Source organism: Schistocerca nitens, chromosome 1 (genome assembly GCF_023898315.1).
Source record: "Schistocerca nitens isolate TAMUIC-IGC-003100 chromosome 1, iqSchNite1.1, whole genome shotgun sequence".
In the NCBI taxonomy this organism is placed as follows: domain Eukaryota; kingdom Metazoa; phylum Arthropoda; class Insecta; order Orthoptera; family Acrididae; genus Schistocerca; species Schistocerca nitens.
The window spans coordinates 1,157,720,706-1,157,739,553 of NC_064614.1; the positions used below are offsets into that span (position 1 = coordinate 1,157,720,706).

General features: G+C 41.5%; 1 protein-coding gene across 1 annotated transcript in view; it reads left to right on the plus strand.

The window, feature by feature from the left end:
* The window catches only part of LOC126232784 (EGFR adapter protein-like), a gene marked incomplete at its 5' end in the record, with an annotated part of 70,125 nt that extends 51,520 nt beyond the window's left edge, over positions 1-18,605 (plus strand). The window contains one exon of the mRNA XM_049942820.1: positions 15,587-18,605. Within this exon, the coding sequence (XP_049798777.1) occupies positions 15,587-15,784 (198 nt within the window). The remainder of the gene's footprint in view (positions 1-15,586) is intronic.
* Positions 18,606-18,848: the final 243 nt, after the last annotated feature.

An 18,848-nucleotide genomic window follows, 5' to 3' on the forward strand; every position in this document is an offset into this window, starting at 1 on the left:
AACATTTGTAGGAATAGGGGCTTTACAAAAGAATAGAAATAAACAAATACATCAGTGTTATAAAAATAATGACATAAGTACATACATAAAGATCAGAATAACTTTTGGAATATCAACTTCCACATGAGCATTAAAACAAAACAGAACAAATACTGTTTAAACATGTTTACAAAGTAAATAACATGGTATTAGAAAAATTCTACAACATAAGTCTTATCAGATAAACAACTAAAGACAGGAAGTACACAAATACACAAGGGAACACAAACACATAGTGGGATAACACAAGGAAAGGACAGGGTTCGTTTTCAGTGTAACTTTTGGTACTGCAGTATTTTGTGAACAAAACCTTTTTTGTTCTTGGAGATCTCCCTTCGTTCATCATTATTCCCAAATGGTCCTATCTGTACCTCTTTTCTGTATTCTAACCATATTTCTTTCAAAATAATTATTTCTCATTGTACAATACTCATTTTGGCCCTATCTGTTTCTTGTGGCTTCTCAATGCATTTCTTCCAATTCATCATAGTTAGTTTCTTATATAGTCTACCCCCTCTTAAGCTAACTTAAATCTACTGAGCTCAGATGCTAAACTAAGGGACGAGGCAATGCAGCATCACATAAAACAATTAATATAAACAGCAATAAAAAAAACGCAGATTTGCGAAGCAGCATTTTAGAAATTAGCGAAGCAATTGCAATATTACAACTAATATAAGGCAATGTGCAGCAAACAATAACAAGAAATAATTAGTAAAACTGGCTTAACAGAATAATACAAAGTCAAATTCAATAACACTATGCCTGGCAAACAGCAGCAACTTATACCTAAACATGACATAGCTCAAGCAGAAAAAATAGTAGACTAAAGATAACAATGCAGATAAGTGAAATGTATAATCACATCTTAATGTCTAAGTAATTAAAGTGGTGCACCACAAAAACTAATTCTACAAAAAATTACTCAGTAGTTGAAAAGAAAATTATGTATGCAGTTCCTGGTATTAGTCCCTTCTTATTGTTCTTTCCATTCCAAGAGCTCCTTTTTCGAAGAATGTGGATTACAAAATTATTATTTAATAGATCTGTAGACAGAAAATATTTATATTAGTACATCTATAAAATTTTATTTTAACCAGTGCTGCAGTGCAGCTAGAAACTAGATATTAAACAAAATGGGCAAAGCAAGGCGTGAAAGGTCATTCACTAGCCATATGGCATTTCTCTCAATTAGCACGACAATAGCCGTGAAATGTTGCGATGCTTTCTACAAAGGAACGTCAATAGCGATTATAATGGCCTCTTTTTTTTTTCTACCTGTGCCGCTGGAAGGCTAATGGTTTTTTTTTGTTCGGGCGGCTGTCGCTCAGGTGTCTGACACAGCTGTGTGCCCACGACGTATTACGTGCAGGTGGTCACTTAACTTTCGTACGGAAATATTTACGACAGCAGTTTCCGCTACAATGGCAGTCTTAAATAAAAATATTTCACAGGTCAAGAATTAGCGTTGCAAACCTGTAAAAACAAAATCCCATGAATATAACAGTGTCCAAAAAATTTTCGTCGGCATTGTGATACATTCACGCATTTACACACATTTCATAATTCTAAAAGTACGATTCTCGGTTTCCAACATACGTCTTCACAAGGCAGAGTTCCTAACCGCTACTCATTACTCCGTACCTTATTACACATATACAAATTCGTCGACGCTTCTTCAATACTTCATCATTAGATACATAGCATAATCAAATTCTTCATATAACATTAGCTTACTAATCATAAACATACCTCAACAACATAATACACATCGTCGTCGTAAAAAAATAACATCATAACACCTCAGTCAAATCTCAAAATCGTCGTAGCTTCCTCCAATAGTTTCAAAACCTAAAAAAAATTCTCTGCTCATTTCAAAAGTGTCATCTGCCTCAAACGTACTTTAAAATCATGATTCCATACCAAACACATCATTCAAAGCTCACATTGTATCACAATGGTTCCGAAAAAATATGAACAGTTTACAAAGTACAGACAAAATACAATTTCATACGTATGAAGTTATTCAACTGTGTAATTACGTAAACATCTGTCACTGACGTAGTAAAAAAAATGTTTGTCTCTCTCAGTTAAATGATCTGATAGCTGTGTAATACTGTGTTGGAGAAATATGGTACCGATGTGTAAAGTTGTATAAGCAAATACCATATTAGCTAGGGTTCCTTGTGGTTGCCACACACATGGTACACAAAGTAAACGTGTACCCCCCTGAGGATTAATGTAATTATACCCTCAGGTGTTACAGATTACAGCAATGGAATGAAATGTATCACGGAAAACCTTCTTTGTAATTAAAAAATCTTTAAAAGTAAGTGTTTTAAGTACAAAATTAATCACTCAAATACGTGTCCTGTAGCGCTAAACTGTGCGTCATGTTGTAAGATAATCTCTGTGGAAGTCTCGTAGTTATCGTCCTCCGAAAGCTAAGTTCTGCAGAAGTCAATGTACTTACCTCTTGATACACAAAAGTGAAATGCTTTGCGTATGGATATCTTAGTTATTACGCTTATTGTTGTGATGAAGAAAGTACTGTACTGTAACGTATTTTTGTGCTACGAAAAAGGCTGTCTCATTGTTGCTATACCACAAAAGTTACTACTAAAACATGTTTTAATTTCTTGAATAATGCCGAAAAACTGTGCAGATATAAAACAGATACACCGCAAAAGCAACAAGGTGAATTGTGTCACACATTAGTAGCGTCGTGATATAGTCGTGTAGCTGTCAAATAGACTAACCACTGTGTCACTTGGTATCTCTCAGAAAGCACCTTGAATCCATAATGTATTTCCAAGTAAACCAATATGTTGCATTAAAATCTCAAGTTAAAAAAGCACATTATCTCTCAATAAACGGTTTTACGTGTGAAATGTGGTGTAAACCTTTGCTCTTCATAGTACTCAGAGTTTGAACAATGCAATTAACATGCGGTATACGTCGTTAAAGAATACTGGAATTTTTCTCAAGGTTAGCGTCTATGTTATTTTTCTCGGAGCCAGCCGGCGCACGCGGCTGCCTGCTTGTGCGAGTCATTGTCTGTTCCCTTGTAAGCGCGCGTCGTTATTGGGATTAGGAGACCTAACTTCTACAAATTCGCCTTGCCGAGAAGGCCCTGCCCTGTTTAAATCCCGCCAGTTCTGATGCAATTCAGGTCTGTCGTTACGAATATATCGTCTGTCGTCATGTCGGTAGGTTCCGTAGTTTCTTCCTTGTCGGTTAAGTGGTGGAGAATTTCTCCCTGAATCGTAACTGTGCGCTGGACCGTTGCGTCTAAAGTTATTCTGTCCCTCGTAATAATAATTGTTTTGGTTCCCATATTGTCTGTTTCTCTGATTGTCTCTGTGATAGTCATTACCGCGGAGAGGTGATCTTTCCCTGTAATTATTACTACTCTGCCAACGGTTGTTATACGGGTGGTGTCTGTTTCGGTCACGATTTGTGTTGTGAGAATAGCCTTGTCGCGTCCAGTTATTATTTCTTTCATCGCGGAATTGCGACGGATGTGATCTGTAATTGTTGTGCTCGTGCGTTCCGCGATTGTCAGTGTCAATTTCCAGTTCTTGTAAGAGTCCTTGAAATGCTTCAATGTCGTCTTTGCAACGTCCTGCCAAAATAATGTGTCGCAAATGTTCAGGCAGTTTGATTAAGCAAATGCGGATGAGTTCTGAGGGGCTGTATGGGTTTGACAGGTACTGATTCTTGTGCAACATGTCTTCAAAATATTTCACAAGACTGGAGAATTCAGATTGTTCGAAATGTTTCATCATTATGATGCCATGTTTTACTCGGTCTTGTGTGGCTTGAGACCAATATGCTGAGAGGAAGGCATGGTAAAATTCTCCTTCACTATGACAATCGTGAATGACCGAACGCATTCTTACAGCTGGTTCATTCTCTAAATAGCCACACATAAATTCTAATCTGTGTTCTAATGACCAGTTGGGGGGAAAACAATGAGAGAATTGATGAAGCCACGCTTGTGGATGAATGTCGTTGGCAGAATTCTTAAACGTTTTGAATTTACGTGTAGTAATGAACAGCTTATAGTCAAAGTCATCATGTCGGCGAGTCGCATATCGGTCATTGTTACGTCGTGTCGGCGGTTCCATCACAAAATTCGGTGTGCCTTGCCAATTTCTTTCATAATTTCCGAAGTGTCTTGTGTTATTATTTTGTGGTTGTTCCGTATTTCTATGTCCCTCTTCCCGTGTTGGGGCGCGAGTGTCCTCTGAAATACGTAATTCTTGTATTACCTGTGTCAGCTGATCTTGTACTTCGCGGATTTCTCTTTGGTGTTGCGTATTAATTTGATTTTGATTTTGTTTGAATTTTCTAATTTGTTCATACTCTTCTGTGTCAGTGAAGGCTACAGGTCTTGTGTCATTCAGATCATCATCTACCCTCGTAGATAAGTTAGTGAACTGATCTGAAAGTTCGGCTACTTTATCCGATAATGTACTTATTTCCTCAGTGTGTTTTTCTGCTGTGTCTTTTAAGTTTTCCTGGGTTTTTGCAAGTTGCGTAACCGAATCGGTAGATGCAACTAAGTCAAATTTAGCTTGCAAGGTCTCATGATTTTCATGAACAGTAGTTTGCAGTTCTTTTATGGCTGCTTCGTGATTCTGTAGTGCATTTTCATGTCGCGAAAAAATAGGTTGGAAATGTTCACAAATTTGTGTTTTTACGTCATTACAGACTTTTTGACATTTCGATTCAATGTGATGTAACTCATTAGTTAAATCCTCACGTGTTTGTTCAAGTGTGGTATGAAGATTTTGTTCCATTGCATCTAACTGTAGCTGTGTTTGTCTCTGGTGTTGTTCCATTGCGTCTAACTTTTGAAGCTTTTGCTGTGTTTCTCTCTGTTTTTGTTCCACTGTGTCTAACTTTTGAAGATTTTGTTCCATTTGTTTCTGATTTTGCTCAATTGTGTCTAACTTTTGAAGATTTTGTTCCATTGTGTCTAATTTTTCAAGCTTTTGTTGTGTTTGTCCCATTTGTTGTATTAATTGTAATAACAATGCACTGGTGTCTGGAACATGTTCCTCAGTGCTTTTCGGCAGTGCATTTTCACCGGCAACATTCACATTTTGACAAGCAGAAAATGTGTCTTGACTCATTTGAGAAAACGGTGATGACCCAAAACCTGAATCTACAGTATTTGCGAGATCGTGTCGTGTCATTTCGGCTTCCTGAGGCGAGCTATTGCCGACCGATCGATCGATAATGCTTCCCTCTTCACTAATTGTTTCACTGTCCACGCCATTGTTTGAAACCCGCTCCATTTCCCTATGCGCAGTTACCAAATTACTACTATTAACATTAGTTAATTCATTATTCTGCGGCGCTAACATACTGCTTTCGTCTTCGCTGTCATTTCTCAATTTACTTTGGAGCCTAGTGTTACGTTTTTCACACGCCATTATTGTCACAGTATTTCACACGACAACACAGAAAAAACACAATTTGAAGAGGAAAAATAAGAGAACACATTAACATAACACTGAAAATAATATCTAGTTAATTGCAGCTGCGAAATACTTGGTGCAAATCTACATGCATGCCACAACTATTTTACTGTACAACAATGAAAAACTACAACTACAATGGAAATTCTCTCTACAATTACGCGCTAGCAATAAACAAAATCTACACTAATTACACAAACTACACGAAAAAAAAATCAGAAGATTCCAGTGAGGTATCCTAGGCTAAGGGTCGCCATATGAAACGTCCCCTTTGAATAATTTTACATGACTGTGCTTGAACCTGACACACAATATTTATAGCGCAACGCAATCTGACTTTCAAAATTCTCTACAAGAGAATGGCCCTGACTAACATTAAACTATCTCTTTCACAAATCACTTACCTCACAAAAATCTTCGCTGCTCAAGCTACTGCAATACAGCGAGCGCCACTACTGCCAGCTAAATAAAAGATTCAAACTATGGAAGGCACTAACTACTGATAGGGATAGTTAGCAAATGAAAGATATTAATAGAGAACAAACAATGTATTTACCTTGATATCATGACAAATTACAAAACTGCGCCATCTCTCTCCCCACATCCACCACTGCTGGCGGCTCACCTCCAACTGCCCAACGCTACGCGCTGTTCACAGCCAGCTGCCTAACACTACAATGGTTGAGTATTACAACAATGCAAAGCAGCCACAGATTGCACACGGCACAGCCGCTGATTTTCATACTGAGGTGGCGTTACCAATAAAAAAACCTAAACAGCCTACTTACACCATCACCCTACGAAATTATGCCGTCCGGTGTGGCCGAGCGCTTCTAGCCGCTTCAGTCTGGACCCGCGCGACCGCTACAGTCACAGGTTCGAATCCTGCCTTGCGGATGGATGTGTGTGATGCCCTTAGGATAGTAAGGTTTAAGTAGTTCTAAGTTCTAGGGGACTGATGACCTCAGATGTTAAGTTCCACAGTGCTCAGAGCCATTTGAACCAAGCTACCAAAGTATAGTTGTGACTTCTGTATGCTCCGTCCGAAGATGGGCCTGAAAAGGTTTGAAAACTATTTCATGGGACTAAACGAATAGTTCGAAAGTGAATTCGTCGTTTTCACCCTTTATATTCAATTAATACACGGTCACGTGATCTAGAATTTTTGTATCGGATAAGCATAACTTACAACGCCTCTTTTGGCCGATACTTCACTGCAGTAGTAAGTAAGGTTTAATTGTTGTTTCATTAGCTGCTAGTTCTCAATAGACTTGGAATATAGTAATGTACCTTAAACACCAGCAATACAGCTGTTGTTTCTGTTAGCCAGAAATGCATTTACTTCCTGAGACACTCAGATTCAAATTGATTACCAGGTGAGCCTTAGCAATAATCTGCGGTTAAACAAATTTATAGACATTTAAAATAAGTGTACAACGGTCATTTGGGTTTAATCTGGCCTGCAGTTGTGGACCGTTACGATTATATACTGCACAGTAATTTACTTTAACTCAGTCATGTTCATTTTACAGATCATTTTTACAACATTAATGATTTGTGAGACCCAACTTAGATGTAGTTACATCTGTTATATCACGACCGGTTTCGATCTTTTATAACATCATCAGATTTGCGAGTTGCGCTAGCATCAAGATATGGGCGTAAGATATGTAACGTTAGAGAGACAAAATCTGGAAACGACCATTACGTAAGCATTCTGCCGATCGTCACCTGGCGGAATCATGGGGAGCAGTACGTGCATGCGATGTGGCATGCATGACAGTCGTCTCCAGATTTTTTCGCTCTCACTACATACAGGGGTTAGAAAAAAAATTGGAAACACGGCGAGAAATGCATGCTTGGACATCAGTGCAGCTGCTAGCCAAGCCTCAGGTTGCTGCAATGCCATCAATACGTTGCAAGTGTTGGTTGTGATCAGAACAGTGTTCTGTGTAGTTGCGAGTGCATTATTTCAGAGCTAACTAAATTCGAACGTCGCAAATATTTGGTGCCCGTATGGTGAGTACTGCCACAACCGAAGTAGCCGATTTGTTTCAAGAGGCACCGTATCAAAGATTTCTACTAACCCGCCAGGCTAGCCGCACAGTCTAACGCGCTGCTTCCCGAGCGGGAAGGCGTGCCGGTCCCCGGTACGAATCCGCCTGGCGGATTAGTGCCGAGGCCCGGAGCGCCGGCCGGCCTGTGGATGGTTTTTAAGGCGGTTTTCCATCTACCTCGCCGAAGGCGGGCTGGTTCCCCTTATTCCGCCTCAGTTACACTATGTCGGCGACTGCAGTGCAAACACTGTCTCCAGGTACGCGCACACCATAATTAGCCCACTCTACCACGCAAACATTTGGGCTCCGTCGTTTTAGGACGCGGGTTTAAATGCACAATACACAAAGATTTATCCTGCATACCGTGTAAATGCAAAAACATCATCTGCTATGTCACTACGCGGGCGAAAGTGTGTACTGATTGATCGCGGAAGTCGGTCATTGGAAAACATTGTGACGAGAAATGAGAGGCAGACATTTGCAAAAATCACAGCAGAGAATGAATGCTCCACTCACGTTGTTAGGGCCAAAGCAACACGGAGGGAGCTCCATAAGCAGCGTATGCAGGACGAACTACACTGAAGCGCCAAAGAAACTGGTGTAGGCATGCTTACTCAAATACAAAGATACATAGAAAGGTAGAATACGGCTCTGCAACCGGCAACGTCTGTATGAGACAACAAGTGTCTGGCGCAGTTGTTAGATCGGTTACTGCTGCTACAATGACAGGTAATCAAGATTTAAGTGAGTTTGAAAGTGGTTTTACGGTCGGCGCACGAGCGATGGGACACAGCATCTCCGAGGTAGCGGTGAGTGGGAATTTTCCCGTACGACCATTTCACGAGTCTACCGCGAATGCCAGCAATCCGGTAATCTCCGACATCGCTGCGGCCGGGGAAAGATACTGCAAGAACGGGACGAACAACAAGTGAAGAGAATCGTTCAACGTGACAGAACTACAACCCTTCCGCAAATTGCTGCCGATTTCAATTCTTGGCCATCAAAAAGTGTCAGCGTGCGAACCATTCAACGAAACATCATCGATATGGGCTTTCGGAGCCGAAGGCCCACTCGTGTATCCTTGATGCCTGCATGGCACACGGATTTACACCTCGCCTGGGCCCGTCAACACTGACATTGGACTGTTGGTGACCGGAAACATGTTGCCTGGTCGGACGAGTATCGTTTCAAATTGTATCAAGCGGATGGACGTGTACGGATATGGAGACAAACTCATGAACCCATGTTGTCTGCTTGTCAGCAAGGGACTGTTCAAATTGGTGGAGGCTCTGTAATGGTGTGAGGCGTGTGCTGTTGGAGTGATACGCGATCCCTAATTTGTCTAGATATGACTCTGACAGGTGAAATGTACGTAAGCATCCTGTCTGATCACCTGCATCCATTCGTGTCCATCACGCATTCCGACAGACTTGGCCAATTCCAGCAGGACAATGCTGCACCCCACACGTCTAAAATTGCTACAGAGTGACTCCAGAAATACTATTCTGGGCTTAGACACTTTCGCTGGCCACCAAACTCCCCAGAAATGAACATTATTGAGCATATCTGCGATGAATTGCAACGTGAGATTCATAAGGGACTTCCGCCCCCTAGTACTCTTACACATTTATAGATAGCACTGTAGGATTCATGGTGTCATTTCCGTCCAGCACTACTTCAGACATTAGTCGAGTCCATGCCACGTCGTGTTGTGGCACTTCTGGGTGCTGGCGGGGGCCCTACACGATATTAGGCAGTTGTACCAGTTTCTTTGGCTCTTCAGTGTAGAATTCCAAAACGACTCATCAGTGATGCAAACACATACGAGGTGTGGCTAGAAAAAAACCGGACTAGTACTGGTGAAACAATAAAACGAATGCAATAAGGCTGAAAGTCGCGTGGCCTGTCACGTGACTCTTGCTCCGCCTACTGCTCGAGTTTCATCTGCCTCCTGCACTCAGTCTGCGCGTGGCGTCTGTTTTAAGTAGTTGACGTTTTGTCCGTGCGTCGGAAAATGTTGAGTGTACAGAAAGAACAGCGTGTTAACATCAAATTTTGTTTCAAACTAGGAAAATCTGCAAGTGAAACGTTTGTAATGTTACAACAAGTGTACGGCGATGATTGTTTATCGCGGACACAAGTGTTTGAGTGGTTTAAACGATTTAAAGATGGTCGCGAAGACACCAGTGATGACACTCGCACTGGCAGACCATTGTCAGCAATAACTGATGCAAACATTGAAAAAATCGGTAAACTTGTTCGACAATTTCCTTGTCAACTCCTGTTAACTCAGACACTGCTTTGATTGTTAAACGGCGATCTTGTCGAACAAGTTTACCGATTTTTTCAATGTTTGCATCAGTTTTTGCTGACAATGGTCTGCCAGTGCGAGTGTCATCACTGGTGTCTTCGCGGCCATCTTTAAATCGTTTAAACCACTCAAACACTTGTGTTCGCGATAAACAATCATCGCCGTACACTTGTTGTAACATTACAAACGTTTCACTTGCAGATTTTCCTAGTTTGAAACAAAATTTGATGTTAACACGCTGTTCTTTCTGTACACTCAACATTTTCCGACGCACAGACAAAACGTCAACTACTTGAAACAGACGCCACGGGCAGACTGAGTGCAGGAGGCAGATGAAACTCGAGCAGTAGGCGGAGCGAGAGTCACGTCACAGGCCACGCGACTTTCAGCCTTATTGAATTCGTTTTATTGTTTCACCAGTACTAGTCCGGTTTTTTTTCTAGCCACACCTCGTATAACAGGAAAACGTGCCGAAGCCACAAGACATGGCCTAAGGATCAATGGAAGAAAGTAATTTTCTTCGGATGAACCTTGTTTCACGCTGTTTTCAACTCGACGCCAAGTTTTCGTCCTAAGAGTAAAACATAGCGGGGGTTCGGCAATGATTTGAGCAGCCACATCGTAGTATTCCTTGAGTATCATGTTTACTCTGCGAGATCGCATTACTGCCGAGGAGTAAGTGACTATTTTGGCTGATCCGTTCCGTCCCAAGGTATTGTGTTTGTCGTGCAATCGTGACTCTGTTTTCAAAGACAGGGCCCCTATTCTCGCAGCTAGCATCGTTCAGGTCTGGTTTTGTGAATACGAGGATGAACTGTCGCATGTCTCTTGTCATTACAGTCACCTGACCTCCATATCATTGAGCCTTTGTTGTTTAATTTGCAGAGAAGGGTGCATGGTCGCTATCCACCACCGTCATCGTTACTTGAACATGAAACTACTTTTCTGGAGGAATGGCGTGAAGTTTCCTTGAAAACCATATATGATCTATATTTATCCATTCCGAGACGCCTGGAAGCTATTTTGATGTCATTTTCCAGCACCGTATTTGGCATAGTCATGTGTTGCGCTTTTGGTATTTCCATATTCTTGTCCACCGTCTATACAGGTGTATCGTGATATTGGCGCAAGTCGGTAACCTTATGGTACTCAAAAAGAACTAAACCAGTCATGACACGATAAGTATGTCCCCATTAATCATTAGTATAAGAGTCTATAAGCTGCGGAAGTCAACGTGATCATGATTCTTCTCCTCAACCTCTCAAACGAAACTAGCAGGATTCTACCGTCATTTGTAGCTGCCTAATGTCATTTGCTCGAGATGGCATAAACAGTCTTGTTTTGATTCACTTAGCTACATAAAACCATTAAGAGATACTATCTACAGAAGTTTTTGTATGTCCACCCGTTTGACTGGAGGTCTTGGTGACCTTGGCCGTCCTCTATTGTAAGAAAAAGAAACGCCTACAGCTGTATTTTGATCTTACTTATTGTGTAGCTATCTATTTCGCAGTTCATTGTGCTATCTTCAGGCTTTAGTTGATGCAGATAGGGTTATCACGATCCAGCTACACGCTGCATCAGTGGCCAACATAACTGGTTTACGCTAACTACACTATGTGATCAAAAGTATCTGGACACCTGGCTGAAAATGATTTTTTTTTTTAAATTCTTTATTGACAACCATTTTAATTATACAAGTTGACCCACTTCCTTAAGCTCATTAGTGGGTCCTAACATTAATACATTTATAGTGAGTTGTGCAGCTATCTTTATTTTAATAGTGAGCTACAGTTACACTAACAACAATGGGCATTTAATGTTTATGTCTACTATTTATATCTAATTCCTATAACTAATTGAACTTATGTATTTTCTGCAGCGTCACATGCGTGCCAGTAAGAATATAAACCTACTTAATGTGCCTTGTTCTTCGAGCTAACCCCGAAGAACATGCCCCTGGCACTGGGCAGGCCTCGACGTTACAATTCGCTGCAGTACCTATTCTAATTTCCTATAACTAAGTCCTACAACTAACTTATTCTACGTCATATTCGGTGTGTCATAATCGGTGGTTGGTCCCTAATCCCCCTAGTCCTGAACGTGGCGGATTCCAACTTGGATTAAGTCGGCCAGTCCACGCACAGGCGGTATGGGACTAGGGCTCTTGGTCACGATCGGTAATAGTTACTATCCTTGTTCTTACTGTATCTCTCTTAGATATTCAGATAAAACTTTTCGAGATACCTCGTTTGCCAAGGTGTTTAGAGTCTGAAAGGTTTCCTCACGTCTAAGCAGTTGATACGTGTCATGGTTAGGAAGTCTGTCTCGTAGTGTGTTTGCGACATCATTGAAGAGAGGGCATTCATAAACAACATGTTCGGGTGTACCCTCCGGATCGCCACAGTCACACGCTGGTGTCGCCCTTCTCCCCGCCGGCCGCAGTGGTCTTGCGGTTCTAGGCGCTGCAGTCCGGAACCGTGGGACTGCTACGGTCGCAGGTTCGAATCCTGCCTCGGGCATGGATGTGTGTGATGAGCTTAGGTTAGTTAGGTTTAAGTAGTTCTAAGTTCTAGGGGACTGATGACCTAAGATGTTAAGTCCCATAGTGCTCAGAGCCATTTGAAATTTTGAGCCCTTCTCCCAAATCGACATAGGTATGTCGGGTAGGGTCCATGGCCAGTGAGAAAGTGAATCAGACCTCGTGTGGGCTCGAAGTATTTCATACCCAAGCGTTCCCTCACGTCAGGCAGAAACTGGAAGGTTCGTCGTCCAGCCTCGTCTACAGCCCAGGTCTCCTGCCAGAGTTCCTCCCCTCTTTTCCTTATTTCTCTTTTGTCCCCCACTCTGATACCCATAATGTCTACCATCTTTTCGTAATTATCCCTTTTGGCCCAGTACCAGGCCGCCTGTTCCCTTATTTTGATGTCCAGAGGGCAGAACCCCATTATGACTAATAGGGCCCCCCCTGGAGATGTTCTGTAAGCACCCACAGCTCTTAGTAGCATGCTTCTCTGGACCCTTCTCACTGCCATGGCGGGCACTACCCTCGTGAGCCTGTGCGCCCAGACTCCCGAGCCGTAACCCACGACTGAAGTTAGAATGCTATTATGGTATAGTCTGATTAAGTGTGATTAAGTGTGACCTATTGAGATGAGATTGTTTAGTATCTGAATGGCTCTCTGGGTGACGGTATCGATGTGCTTACCAAAACTCCACTTCTCATCAATGATGACTCCTAGGTAGCGTGTCTCGCGTCGTCTAAGAACTGGTGAACCATCTATTCTAACTGTCGGATTTCTAATAAGATGTCCTTTTAGCAGTAGGTAAGTCGATTTGCTGGGCGATATCGTCATTTTAGTCGCGTGGCACCATCGTTGGAGTTTGTCTATTGTTGGCGCTATCTTTGGTTCAATGTCTTCACGGCTGCGGCCGCCAACCAACAGGAGGAGGTCATCTGCGTAAGCTATCACCTCTAGCACCTCTTCACTCTGTTGTAAGCTATCTAACAAAGGTTCCATATGGATGTCCCAGAAGAGGGGTCCTAAGACGGAGCCTTGAGGACATCCTTTAGTGATTGTCTTGCCAACCCTTTCGCTAGAGGATGATAACCAGACCCGCCGATCTTCACAGTAGCTCCTCAGGCAACCATATAGCGGCCCTGGACACTCTTTCTCCCGCAGGCAGGAGAAGAGCGAAGGCCACCACAGGTTGTCGAAGGCGCCACTGATGTCAACCATGATGCCAACCACGTATTTGTGCGGGGTCGAGCCACAGACCTCGGCCGCCAGGGCGATTGCATCAGATGCAGACCGCCCCGGCCTGAACCCGAACTGCCTGTCACTCATCCCGCACAACACCCGGTGTGCTGTCAGTCTGAAAATGATTTATAAGTTCGTGGCGCCCTCCATCGGTAATGCTGGAATTCAATTGCCGTTGGCCCACCCATAGCCTTGATGACAGATTCCGCTCTCGCGGTCCTACGTTCAGTTAGGTGCTGGAAGGTTTCTTCGGGAATGGCAGCTCATTCTTCACGAAGCGCAGCACTGCGGAGAGGTATCGATGTCGGTCGGTGAGGCTTGGCACTAAGTTGGCGTTCCAAAACATTCCATAGGTGTTCTGTCGGATCCAGGTCAGGGCTCTGTGCAGGCTAGTCCATTGCAGGGATGTTGATGTCGTGTAACCACTCCGCCACAGGCCGTGCATTATGAACAGGTGGTCGATCGTGTTGAAAGATGCAATCATCATCCCCGAATTGCTCTTTAACAGTGTGCGGTCTGAGGCGTCATGTCACGGTTCGTGCGGCTCCCCCCGTCGGAGGTTCGAGTCCTCCCTCTGGCATTGGTGTGTGTTTAGTCTGTAGCTGCCCGCATCTCGTGGTCGTGCGGTAGCGTTCTCGCTTCCCACGCCCAGGTTCCCGGGTTCGATTCCCGGCGGGGTCAGGGATTTTCTCTGCCTCGTGATGGCTGGGTGTTGTGTGCTGTCCTTAGGTTAGTTAGGTTTAAGTAGTTCTAAGTTCTAGGGGACTTATGACCACAGCAGTTGAGTCCCATAGTGCTCCGAGCCATTTGAACCATTTGAACCATTTTTAGTCTGTAGCTTAATTTAAGTTTGTTTAATTAGTGTGAAAGCCAAGGGACCGTTGACCTCAGCAGTTTGATCCCATAGTCCTTACCACAAATTTCCAATAGTGGTAAAGATGAAGGTGCTTAAAACATCAATGTAGGCCTGTGCTGTGACAGTGCCACGTAAAACAACAAGGGGTGCAAGCCCCCTCCATGAAAAACACGACCAAACCATAACACCACCGCCTCTGATTTTACTGTTGTCACTACACACGCCGGCAGATGACGTTGACCGGGCATTCGCCATACCCACACCGTGCCATCGGATCGCCACATTGAGTGCCATGATTCGTCATTCGACACAACATTTTTCCACTGTTCAGTCGTCCAATGTTTATGCTCCTTGCACCAAGCGAGGCGTCGTTTGGGATTTACCGGCGGGGTGTGTGGCTTATGACAAGCCTCTCGACCATGAAATCCAAGTTTTCTCACCTCTCGCCTAACAGTCATAATACTTGCAGTGGATCCTGATGCAGTTTGGAATTTCTGTGTCATAGTCTGGATAGATGTCTGCCTATTACACATTACGACTCTCTTCAACTGTTGGCGGTCTCTGTCGGTCAACAGACGAGGTCAGACTGTACGCTTTTGTGCCGTACGTTTCCCTTCACGTTTCCACTTCACTATCGCATCAGAAACAGTGGACCTAGGGATGTTTAGAAGTGTAGAAATCTCGAGTACAGACGTATGGCACAAGGGACAGCCAATCACCTGACCACGTTCGAAGTCCTTGCGTTCTGCAGAGCACACCATTCTGCTCTCTCACGACATCTAATGACTACTGAAGTCACTGATATGGAGTACCTGGCAGTAGGTGGCAGCACAATGCACGTAATATGAAAAACGTATACTTTTGATCACATAGTGTATCTATAACTGCGATGTCAGCACTCTTACCATCAACTGCCAATTAAGATAAACCCTTCAGCAACATCGAAGACCTGAAGATGGCGCACTGAAGCGCCGATAAAAATAAAATTATTTCATTGTCTTACACTGTTTATACTTGTTAAGGGAGTTTAGTAGTGTTAGAAACTGCAACCGTATGTTTTCTTTCATTTGCAGGGCTTCACGAAAGAGTTCTCAAGCCTGACCGCGTTGATCACGCACCACTCTGTGATGCCGGAGCTTCTGCCCGTTCCGCTGTCGCTCAGCCGCTACAACCCCAGCTTCCCCAAGTCTGACTCCAAGGATAGCGATTCGGACCCCGACTACAATACGCTCGCCGATTTCCGCAAGATGATGGCCGACCTGAACGTCTGAAAGGATAGTCAATTGGCAGATGTCGCTTCTTCCGAGCGATGGAGAGTGATGCTGAGTGTCAAAAACTCTGATGTCTGCGGGGACACACTGCAGCGGAGAGTCAAATAACAAAAACGTCTGCTCTCCACTCTAACACATATCTTTATTCTCGTTGAAAGGAAGCCTTTGTACCAATTTTCAACTATACTGAAGCAAGATGCTAGTATATATTTTGATAAATACTTATCTTGATCACCATACGGTAATAAATAAGGTAATAGCATGTTGCCTGGAACTTAATTGTGCCTTACTACAGAAATTTGGGACAGCTATGTTTTTCACAAACATGAAAAATTCTCTCAACGTAACAGTTTTTTGCTTGCTCCTAACAGAAAGACATCATAATGTGAAGCTTTCTCCAAGAGCAGTATGTTTCCCTCATCAGTAACAGGTAGTTGTATCTGTGCTTTCCATAAATCAGATATGAGAAGTGCACTGAATTTGTGACTCGTCGAATTTTTTGCTTGCCTTCTAATTTTTGTCCAGGGGAAGCGATTGTTTTCTCTCATCTGGTCCCTTAGTTGTTTTGGTAACTAAAATGTGGCGTTGTTATCAGTGAATATGAACATCTTTAGTCTGATGGTTACTCTCACAGCCTGTAAAACTCACTGTATATAAGGCAACCAATGCACCATATGATGCAGTTAACTCTGTGTTACTTGCAAAGAAAATTATTGTCGTCATCTGTATGGAGTTTAAGATGAAGATCAGATGATGTGGAATTCTGCTTGCTCATTACAATTCTTTGGACGTATCTGTCACCTAATGAAAGTTTTGTATCAAAGCTTTTTGTTATGAGTACCAAGTACCACTATTAACCAGTGCCTGCTGGCAGTACATTAAGAACTCATGCTGCACCTAAAAGGCACTACTAAGGACAATGTTACTTATATCCATTTGAGTGGACTGTAGGCCATGTTTATGGTATATATCTGTGGCAGTTTTTTGCAATCTAATCCATTTGACTTTGTGGAATGTACCTTAGTATGTCAATCTCTGCTGCTTTGAGACAGTGTGATGATGAACTAGTCTATCTATAGTCGTGTGCAGAATGCTATGTCAAACATGGTGTTTGATAGTGATTTTTATGGTGTGTAAAAGAGTACATGTGCACCTCAATAAAAGAGTGCATTTATTTAGAGTTCTCTTGAAGAAAAATGCATATGGAATAATATTTGGAACTGGAACAGTTTCCAAGATCATGGCTGAAGATTATAATCTTATAGTAAACATGTTACACTTAATTAAATATGCATCTTGTTCACAGTTTCAACACGTGTGTAAGATGTACTTCACAGTGTGCTGTGTGAACATCTGAACAGTTGTATCTTGTAGAAAAATCAAACAATCATTTTGGCTTAGTCTTATCAAGACCATAAGTTTCCCAAATGCTATTTGAAGAAAGAAAAACTACTTTCTTGTGTTAAATGAATGTTGCTTTTTTTCCATGTACATCACATGAACTAGTCCATGCCTGATTTTTGTTTCTTCTTACTGAAAAAAATTGCTAATTGAAGAGCAAGGTTCATGTTCTCCATTTCCTGAACAGGTTTTGTACCTTGGTTAGTTTCCAGGCTACAATAAAGTTCTTCAGTAAACATTGGAGTCAACTTTGGATAGTTGTTAAGAAGATGAGAACCAAAGAAAACATGAAGCTAACCATACACAACTGATAAAAATACTTACAAAATTCCTGTATATTTTTGGAATTAGTATTTTTATGATCATGTTATATATGGTGGGAGAACCAAAAGTTATTGGCAACATAGATGTTAAATCTGTGATGTAAAGTGATATTATGTATTCATGAGTGAACTAATGTACTGTATTTTATTTATATTTCAGAGCTTATAATTCATCAAAAGTGTTGACACTAATGTTCAGGGTTGTGTAAAAATAAACAGATTTAACATTAAACTAAATCTGTAGTTAAAGCAATTATTACCATATTCCAGAATTTTTCTATTTAAGTACTGACTGAGGAGGAATGCCACAAAATGTTCATTCTCTGTTAACACTGGTTCATAGAGTCATAATAAACTGTTATAAACTAAACTAGTATTGGATGGAAAAAATTGAAATACTGATTTCCAAATACAGAATCTTGATTTTATCACTGAATAGATATATGAAACCCAGGTTATTGAAGCTTCCTATGTCGACAGAATATAATAGATGCATATGGAACTTACAAATTAAACAAGGAATTTCACGTAAGTCAAGAATTACTACAGAGCTACAGCACAAAGATCAACAATTTATGTAATTTATTGAAACTATACATGATATCAATAATGGAGTGTTGAGTGTAACTAAAACATCAAGAAAAACATATTATCTACACAGAAATTCTATGTAAGAGTTTGGATGAGAGCACAGTATGCTGACATTAAAATTTTGTTTCATAGTATCAATAATAGTATTACTATAATGGTGCATTACTTGTAATTTCAAGGCAGGAGTATACAATTGTAAAACAAATGAATAGGTTACCAGTGAATCCTGTGATATGGTGGCCATATTTGAAGACCTTTTTGCCATTAAAACAAACATTTTATCACATCACACTCATCTGATTGTTCACTTTTTTATATTCCTGTGGCTAAGTGTGTTTCATGTATAGGGAGAGAGCATGATTTGGAAAATATTGTAGTCCATCAATTAAAAAATTCCCATTTAGCTGTTTCATAAGTCTCTTATCAGGTGGGTGACAATTTTTATGTTGTTTGGTTGCAGAGAGGACATAATTACCAAATTCATGAATTTCTTATCGTATATAATGTCAGGCATTCAAATTTCACATACTGCAGGGAAGGAAATTTGTTTCCTTATAATTATGTAATGTGAAAATTTGTAAATGTGAGAGTGCTATTTTACAGCATATAATGCACAGATAATTAGATATATTGAAAAATATTAAAAATGGAATACCATCTGTAATAAACAAAGTCGAACTGAATCATTAAAATAACATGGCCTATAAACTGCGCAAGAATTAATGTCAGTCAACCACATCAATAATCAT